General features: G+C 40.4%; 1 protein-coding gene across 1 annotated transcript; it reads left to right on the top strand.

Moving 5' to 3' along the window:
• Window positions 1–2543: 2543 nt before the first annotated feature.
• On the top strand, window positions 2544–5337 carry LOC114055241 (protein FAM240B-like). Its single transcript, XM_027879168.1, has 2 exons — window positions 2544–2689; window positions 5184–5337. Exons 1-2 carry the CDS (start codon window positions 2544–2546, stop codon window positions 5314–5316), a joined length of 279 nt encoding a protein of 92 aa, XP_027734969.1. The 3' UTR covers window positions 5317–5337.
• The last annotated feature ends 4807 nt before the right edge of the window (window positions 5338–10144 follow it).

Here is a 10144-nt window from a genome sequence, read left to right as displayed (position 1 = left end):
TATTCAGAAGTTTTACACCAGGAATCTGTCTTAGCAAGGACCATGGAAACACCATGTGGAATATTCATTGTCACTGACAAAGTTTCTTGACTTGTAAAAAGTCCCACAGACAGGCCAGACTAACCATCTGCTGAAGCACCTCTATCTTCTGGGCACCTCTCTGATCACAGCTTGCTCCTCTGAGTGGAGCAGCCAAGACCTTCGTGCACCCTCCCAAAAATCTTACAGATTTAGACCTCAGATAAAGGCTGTGGACCTTCTTTGTACCCCTTGAAGAATATCTACTAGGAGTTTAATAATCATAAAAATTTAATATCTAATGAAAGGTTAATGTGTTATGGCAGATTCTTACACGAGGCAAAGTATAATAGGGTTTGGAGGGCAAACTGACTCAGACAGTTTGTCAGCAACTTGCACTTGGCTTCTGAGGCAATGGGATAATTATCTGTAGAGTGTCAAGTGGGCAGCTGCTGATAGAAGAGCTTTTAAATGGTGCAAAGACCCAGGTGACCTGCTGATCTAAGAATGATGAAATAATCAGATTCCATCACTTGCTGTAACAAGCTATTACCAGAGCACTTATTTTAGCACTGTTCAAAGCCTGTAGAGCTCAGACACAGATAGGGCATGTCCCAGCGCATCCGTGACGTGCATATCTTTTAAAAGCAAGATGAAGCCTTAAATAACACTATTGTTTTGGGGCCTCACACTGAGATGAAAGACCATTAAGATTACCCACACTGCCATTTAGACCCATGTTCATCAATAAACACAGCACGTGCAGCAAAAGGCTTAAGTGGAGCTGCTGTACCCATACCAGTGTGACAATTTGTCCTGTATCCCACTGTGGTGCATCTGCAGCATGCCCAGTCCACAGCAAGGGGAAAACACCAGAAAAAAAAAAAATACTACCTGCCTCACAGAACAACACCTGGTTGTTTTGGTGACATTGCAGGACCAGCATTCGAACCTCTCAAGATGCTCCATCACATAGGAGGTTATATTACATGGACTGACCAGTTCACACTCACCACTCCAGCTGGACTGTGCTGGTCTTTAAGCAACTGGACTTCTCAGGGGAAAAATACTGCATCTGGAAGAGGTTTTCTCTTTTTGTTAGGCAGTTTTTCACACCAGTCAGGCTTAGCACCAAGTTTGGCAAAATTATTTGCTGTTATTGATCTTCCTAAAAAACAGATTTGTGAAAACCGTGACAAATCTAAAATATTCAATCTAGGAAGATGCCAGGAACTTACTTATGTGCCCTTTTAAGGTTTTAGGATTTTGTGATAGAGTGTTTGATAGTAAGACCTTACACAAGTCCGCCTTAACTGTGTTACAGTGACTGTCCTTTCCTTTTACTCTGATCTTCCACTGAAAGCACTGCGCAAAGCAAAGGTTTCCTCAGACTGGCCTACTCTTGGTAGTGTTTATCAGGGATAGCTCATAAAGTATGACATCCTCGGTGAAGAAGGCTCACAATTAGGTACCAGGGTCTGTGAGGCATTAACTCATCAGCAGGACAGAGTGGAGCGCTGGCAAAAGTATCAAATAGCAGAATGCAGATGAACACAGGGGAGAAAAGGGATTTCATAGCAACCCTCAAACTGAGTGCTGATCCAGCCATAGGGAGCTCAGGAGTATGGGGTTAAGCTTTGGGGTTTCTTCTTTCCCACATTCTCCCACTTGTTGGTGGCACTCAGCAGAAGAGACTGAGGCAGGAAATAAACAAAAGAACTTAACTTATCAAAGTGCAATCACAGTCTGATAACCAATGCACTGTGGTAATATCAGCAAGGACATCAGACATGATGAGAATTTTACCACCCCCCCCCCCCATATTTGAATAACATGCATTTAGCAAGGACAAATTCACTTAATTTCTGTCCTTTTTCTCATTTATTGGAACTCATGCCTGTATTTTAAGAAGGCCTATTTTTAAAAGGCTCTTTAGGACTGATTTTGGTAAAATAAAGAACAAGGCCTTAACGAGTTCCCCAGAGCTCTGCACTCTGTGTGCTTCAACTTTAGATTCATAATTCCTCTGTGTGTTTTGGGCATGGCATCATTTGGAGTAGTAAAAAGAATCATTTAAGACCAATGCATTTCCCTTGAATAAAGCCATCTTTGTTCTGCTTTAAAACTATAGGAGATATAGAAAAAAGGAAAGCCCTTCACATCTAATCTGAACTTCAGTGACAATGGCACTATATTTGAAAGCATTTAACCCGAGTTCTTCCAAAAATCGCTTAAAATCTCTCACACACACTGAGGCATTCGCAATATTTCAGTGAATTGTGCCATGTGTAGTTATTACTCAGTAACAAAAATATAGTTGTACCATTTAGCTGTCACCCAAGGCCTGTTTCAAAGCCTTATATTTCTGTTCAAGGCAAAGCAAGCATCGGTTACCTGTTCTTTTGGGTGACATACTTCATTTTAATAGCACTGAGTGAGAATGAAATTTCAAGGGGCCGAGCGAGCCGGCACCTGCCTCAGGTTAGGCTTCCTACTGCCCTGACCTCCAGACTGCTTTCCAGAGAATGAGCAAGCACACCAGCTTCAGACTCCACAAGATGGGTGGCAGTGATGCAGAAGGGCTGAGGAACTTCTGGGAAAAGGTCATCCAAGAGCAAACCAAGCAGCACGAGGCCGAAGAGTCCAGGTTGAGCAAGAGCGCCCTGAACAAGTAAGCATGTTGTTTTTGTGGTTTTTTGTTTTGTTTTGTTTTGTTTTTCTTTTTGCACGAGACTCGCCATCATGTGTTTTAAAATAAGGTAACCTGTTATTGTACTGCTTTATTCATAGCACAAGATTGTGTTCTGGGTCTTTGGCACTGTTCCCCCTCGCAGCTGCTTGTCTCGTATTACTGTGGCTCTTCTGCATGGAAACTCAGACACCCCTCACCCTTAAACCTCATGAGCATTCTTCAAAGGCCTTGGAGCACGGCCACGAAAAAATAAAGCACTTTGGCATTATGGCTTGTGACAGCCAGAAAATATCAGGAACTTTACCTGGAACTGGTACAGCTGCACAAATAAATAAAAATAATATCACATTAAAGGGACAACCACACACTTTAATCTGTGGCATAAAAAAACCATGGCACCTTCATCATGTTTAACAGCCCTTCACATAATATAAGCCCAAAGACAGGAATGACACAACAAGATTTTCCAGTTCAATGGGAAAAATGGTGGGGGTTTTGTTGTGGGGTTTTTTCGTTCTGTGGGGTTATTTTTAGGTTGGTTGTTTGGTTTGGGTTTGGTTTGGTTTGTTTTTTTTTACAAAACAGCGTGAAACAATGGGACTGCCTAGGAAGAGCTGTGACTGTGGTATAGGTACTCTGCACAAGTGGAGTAGACTGTTTCAAATATTTGTTCAACTCATTGCAGTTCAGGAGTTTTACCTGGGGTCTCCTGCACAGGAAGTGCTAAAATTGAAAAGAGACAGAGGATGAGAAATGTCTCTTGTGGTTTTCTGTTGTGCCTTCCTCAACAAAGATTGTCCTGCATACGCTTTCCTCAAAGCTATGGCAATTCACATGGGTTAATTTGACGTCAACAAATTGGAATGTGCTGCTTTAAGGGCTGCTTCTTTTCACAAAATTCCAAGTACTTTGACCCTACTGTCCAAGAAGGAAGCTGCTGTCATCACTTAAAAACTTGGAAATCGAGATCTGGGCAGACCTTGTGTCCCAACAAAGTCAGAGGCAGACAATCCTGCCTCCAGTATCCTACTACATCTAGTCAGTAGTATTCCCAAAATGAAATCAGAAAGTTGCTGGAGAGAAAACACGTGTGATAAAACCCAGGAAGATGTTGAGCTTCACTGGAAACTTCATCAACTCTAGATCACAAAAAACTACCGCAAGAAGGCAGTGCAAACAAATCGCAATTAGTGGCGTAGATAATACCTGTCACTTCACAGAGCTGCAAATGTTAAAAGCTTTTAGAAAATCTTTTCTGAAGAGAAAAAAAAAAAAAAAGCAGGGAAAGAACCATGAATGTGTCTTAACCTACATATTCAATATGTCTTAACTGACTGGTCACAACTGAAATAGACCCAAGCAAGTTCCTTCAAGGTCACTTACCCAGTCAAAGTTCATATTGTTCACAGAGCGTTCTCTAATTTGGGGAAAAAGATCCTTTCATTTCGTTACAAAACCTAGAGATGAATCTACTATCTCATGTGAATGGCACCCAGGAATATTACATGGTTTTAAGTAAAGGCAAGTTCTCCCTTAGTGACACCTGGGACACTGGCTGAAAAGGAACATTCCATTTTTCAATGGCAAACTTTCCCTAATTAACTGCACCTCTTTCTGGGGCTTGACTATATGCACAAAAGAATAGTGAAGCAGTTTAAAACACACTCTAAAATCAAAGTCAGAGGCCAAGGTAACACAAGCATCCATGTGAAGTAGCTACTGCCGGGTTATTCTCGGGTTAAATCACTGGCTGCTGTTCTTTTCATCACACCAAAGGTAATGCAAAAACCCATATGTTCAGTGACGCATTTGGCATTACCTTATGGTGTCTAACCTTATAACACTGCTGGGTCAGGTGTTTCAAAACAACATTTCCTTCTGAAAACAAGCCAGACAAAAATATCTTGCAGTGGTCCTTAGAGATCTTCTCTTCTGTTTGTACTATAATAGTGTCTTGAAGCTATGTATCTCCTCTTGCATGTGACATCAGTTCTTTTCATTAAACACATACAGGTTCTGAAGAGGTTTGGGGTTGTTTTTTTTTTTTTCCTCCCCTAACCCCCCCCTAACCCATATTTTAAGTTCTCCTTGTTTTTCTAAACCGGGGGGCCTGGAGGGAAGAAATGGTATTTTTTTAACTGACACATTGAATGACCTTACTGCATAGGCAATACTTCAGCATGGCTTTGAGAATACCCCAGAGAGAAAAAACAGTTCTTCACAGTGGCAGTATTTCAGCAGTTGTTTGACTCATTTGGAATCCAGCAATGTCAACCACTGATAGCATCAGCACTATCCCTTTCTCCCCTGCATTCCCAACCTAGCAAGCTAGAGAGATGTGTAATTGGTAAATAAATACAGGACAAGTGCTCTGGTGATGAAAGAGAGGAAAGCCTCGAACCTGCTGAAAAGCCCTGGGTTCACTGGAAGGATTTGGCTCAGTAACTGCTAAGCACTTGTGCTCTCTTTGCAGGCTCCGCCAGGAATGGGCTCTGCGGCTGGAGAGGCGAGCACGGCAGGTCCAGGCGCACACGAAAACACGGGATGAACAAGTGGCACCGCTCTCTATCGAGGCTCTTCCCTCACCAGACAAAACTGTTGCTTAAAACAAAGAACTGGGCCCAGCTCTGACCTTCTGCCTACACCTACAACCCAGCAGCCACGCTGCCCAGCAAGCCAAAGGTCAGAACCCGGCCCTTTTTCCAGACTACTCACTACAGCTACTATCAAAAGTGCTGCTGAAATTCAGTGCAAGAATAATGCCACGGTGCAAAATCAAAAAAAAAAAAAAAAAAGAAAAAAAGAAAAGGCACAGAGGGATACATGAGAAGAAGCAGACAACTCTAATTCTCCATGATGTGTTATTACTGTGATGGGTCGGGACTCTCTTACATAACTGCATTTCCAAGTGACAACAACATATTGCTGGGAAAGAGGGTGGCTTCTTTAATGGGGATAATACATTCAGACAGCTGCATGCAAAATTGCACATTTCCATGTGCAAGCTCACAGAGTCTGGCTTAATGCAGGCATAAGATGTTCTGTCTGTCTTGATGAGCTGCAGTGAAGAGAGTTAAGGATTAGCCTGCTAAGCTGGGCAGGAGGAGAAATTTCTTCTTTAATGGAATCAGAAAAAAAAAAAAGAACAAAAAAGAAAAGAAAAAAAAAAAAAAGAACTTTTCTGATCAACATATAAGAACATTTACAGATCTTAATCATTAAATGAACAGAGGAAATTAGTTTGACTTTTTGGGGGTAAGAAAAAGGCTACTGAGGTTATTATGAACCAGTCTGACAAATGTAGGAGCAAGTCAGTATGAAAGAGAGTTTGAAATAGAAGGCAGCGAATCAGTTCATCATAACAGCACAGGAATGTTTTGGAAGGTATCACTTGCTGTAACTGGTGTGCACTAATCCTGCATCTTTTTCTAGGTCATGTGAAACACAGCTAGGAATAACTAAACACTGGGTAATAACAGCATGCTCTGTTTACCTATGTATCTGTGTCTCTAAATACTATAACTTCTGGATTAAAACATTTATCTGTTATGTCTTCAATTAATCTTTGGTATACAAGAGAAGAGTCACAATTCCAAACAACTATTTTTCTCTAACCATATTGTGCCAGATAGAATTTTACCTTGAATCTTTGTTTATACTAAAGAAATAGATAGAAGTAAATTTATTAAATTTAAAAAAAAAAAAAAAAACCAAACCCCAAAGCTTTTTTTTATTTCACAAGAATGCTTTTTTAAATTCTTTTAAAAGACTATTTAATTAAAACACAATTTTATAAAATGTTGCCACATTTATAAAATGACTTTCTCCCACAGAAAACACAAGGTCTCACAAAAATATTGATTATTCCATGAAGAATTAAAAACTTATAAGTGTTGTTCTGTTATTTAAAACTGAAGGGATTGTACTATCAGTTTCTTTTCATAAAAACTGACAAAAAAAAAAAAAAGGCAATTTTTTCTTTCAGTGGCTATTTTCTATTAGAAAATCAATGCTGAAAAATAATAAAGTCGTAGGTGCTTTTGCCTTTGCAGACTGGTCTTTTTCTTCCTTATTCATTTATTTCCCATTACTCTCCAAAGAGTTCTTCCTCATAACCTAATATCCAGGTTTTGGCCAGGACAGAGTTAGTTGTTGGTAGAAGCCATGAGGGGCAGAGCCTGGAGCCACGTGGAGTGTCTTGGTTGTTATTCTGCTCCACCTCATATCCCTGGGAGTGGGGGAGACTGGGATAGATTTAGCCAGGGGGCAGAAATACGGAATTCTGGCTTCAGGGAAGTAAGTGGGCTGTGGTTTCCAGTGGGGAGCAAGAGTGGCTATGGAGTGGTTGGGGTGGGGAACTCCTCATGTTCACTGTGTCACACCACATGGTGCTGGTCCTGAGCTTTGTTGTGATGAAGACCACTCTTTATTTGTATGTTTTTCTTATTAATATTGCTGCTGTTTACTGTTTGGTTTTCTTATCTCATTGCTGTTTCCAGTAAATTGTTCTTATCTCCATCCCTAATCTCTGCCTGGATGGAGGGAGGGGAGCAGCTCATGGATTTCTTTTCAGCAGAGTTACTAAATTGAGGGATACTGTTCCTAAACCATGACACCCAAGTTAAACATTTCCTTTGGTGAGGTAGATCAGCCTGAACCAGCTGCTCCTTACATAAAAAAAGCGTAGCAGTTTAACTTACTGTAGCAGTAGCTAAGGGACATAGACAGGGCTATTGAAATGGAGAGATGTCAGATTCTCCACTTCTGAAAAACAGATCTACTGGATCTGATAACTCAACCACTGCTTTTCGCTGTTGTAATGCCACCCACAGCAGCACAGCTTACCCCTTCTCTATGTCAGTGTGACAAGAGAAGACTCAAGAAAAGCTGTCTGAATAGGCATGTATGGTTCTGCCACATTGAATGTCAGTGTTTTAACTATTAGGAACACTTTTATGACAGTGTATCTGGCTGCTTGTGAGGTTGCATAAGATACAGGAGAAAGACCACACAAGTAGATGTAATTCTCACAGAGCAGTTTTCAGCACTCCCAAAAACAACCTAAGGTCTCTGGGGCACAATTTTCCTGTAACGAGCTCTGAGGGCATCCAGGGGTACGTGAAATCATTTCCACCAGAAGCAGTCGGCATCAGACTGACTGCAGGCAGGCCCAGGGAGTGTTGCTGGCATTGTTTGCATTCACAGGCACACAGAGCCCATTTCATCTGTGAGCGGGTTTGTGACGCATCCACTGCAGCACAGAGTGTGCACATCACAAGTGTGAAAGACTAAAATGCTCCCAAACTTCGCAGAAAACAGCTCTTTGTGAGCATGCATTAGTCGTGCTTACCTGTTCTGTCACATATTTTACAGGACAGCAGTAACCTCACACCCCCTTGGTGTTGAACATCAGTCGTTCCTGTTCCCAAATGTGGGTGTTCATCCATTTTTCACCGCTGCTTGCACATCCCACCAGGCCAAGAAAGGTACCAAGTACTAGAAATAATGAAGTCTGGCAGTCAGATGTAGCCAGATATGCTGCTTGCAAAGAGCAAAGCTGAAGGCAGGCAGGAAGGTGACAGATAAGGTCTCGTTCTTTTGTTTTGCTCGCTGAATTGGTGAAACTCAAGCCTGAACTGGGGCATTTCAGACACACCTGAAAATGTTAAACCTGGTTCTCAGTAAAAATAACCCAAGCAAACAGAAATCAGTTTGAGTTGCTATGTATAAAAAAGCTGTCTTTTTCATATATACAATCTCCATTGATAAAACAAGATATCCAGCAATTATAAGCTGTTGGGGGAGTAGGCCCCTTGAAGTGAACATAACACTTTTTTCCTCTCTTGTCCCTTGTTCCTCCCCATTTCTAATGGAGAAAATGTTGGGGGGCAGGGGGAAAGAGGGAATTAAAAAAAAAAAAAAAAAAGAAGATTCAAATGGAAGTTTAAATTTCCATAACTGAACTGAGAAAGCTGGACTAGTTATTTGAGAAGGGAAACCAATTTCCCCAGATGTTTTTCCTTAAAGTTTATTAATTTTCCTAAGAGAAAATGGACTGGAATTAAACATTAGTCTGTGTAATCAGTACCACCCTGACCCTGCATTAGCAAGACATTACTGTGTCTTATGACAACATATAACCCAGCACACACTAAAGGACCACAGCCACTAAGGATCTGAGACAAGCACTAGCTCTCCAGGCAGCTTTGAGACATAATAATATACATTATTATGTCTCAAATAATATATAATATTATTTAATATTTATTAAATATTTATATTATAATATAATATTTAATATTATAATATTATAATATTATAATATTATAATTATAATTATAATTATAATATTATAATAATATTATAATATTATATAATATAATGCATAATGGTGATATTTGGTCCAGCTAACCAAATTAGATTAAGTCTGATGTAATCCCTGAACCCTGCTTAGCCTGATGCAGGGAGCCACTTCGAACTACTGAGCTCCTGGTAATGTGCTTGTTAATGTAGATGGGTATAAACCAACCAAAACAACATATATGGGATCAAAACCCATTAATACATTTCATGTAAGTCTAAAGGTGGGCCTCAGCAGAAACAACAACTGAGCCCAGAATGATAATTTAATTAAACAGCCATGCAGATGTGCTAGAATGCACAGCTAAGCACAGTTTGGTCAACAACAACTGGATGCGTTGAGTCTCCCCACCCAAAACTTAGTATAAATCTGGCTTCTGGAACCATAAAACAGCTATGTGTGATTCATTTCTACAGTTAAATGGTAGAAATATGAGGATAATGATCAATCTTCTAGACCAAATATTCCTCCTAATTACAAACTGGCTGTGTCGTGAGTGATCTGTTTTCTACCTTGGCTAATAAACAGCATTTAACTGTGCCACAGTGTGAATAAGGAACAGTAAATCACACAAAAATACTTGTGCTTTGAAAAGGGCATCTGTGGATAAATGAGGATGAAATAGAAAGCGGCTCTAGAAAAACCTCACACTTCCCGAGAACGCTTCTGTTCATGAAATAAGCGTTACTACACTGCTTACTTCTTACAAAGAAGGACAGGATCTCTCCATGGTGTTATGTTTTTTAGCACAAAGCTGGCTACAAAAACACAGTAGTCAGGACAGACAATACAAAAATCTATTTCTTATTCCCAGCTCTTTCACCTCAGTGTGTTTATCTGTGTGTTACTTAGTGGCCAACATTTTAAACATATTTCAAGATAAGGTGGACAAGAAGCTCGTGGGGAAAATTCCAGACCAAAAACCAGAACTCTGACAGACAGGATGAAAAAGATTTTACATTAAGCCAAACTTAACAATAGGTCATCGTGCGCTATCATCTCCATAATTAGCTGCACATGTCTCAAGTGCCATTCCTTGAGTGAAATAAAAATTTCCTGCTAGAGTCTGTTGG

Source organism: Empidonax traillii, unplaced genomic scaffold (assembly GCF_003031625.1).
Source record: "Empidonax traillii isolate 1590-97213 ecotype Southwest subspecies unplaced genomic scaffold, ASM303162v1 scaffold51:size1492887, whole genome shotgun sequence".
Lineage (NCBI taxonomy): Eukaryota > Metazoa > Chordata > Aves > Passeriformes > Tyrannidae > Empidonax > Empidonax traillii.
Note: the sequence above shows the minus strand (reverse complement) of the source record. Positions and strands in the feature narration are given on the sequence as shown.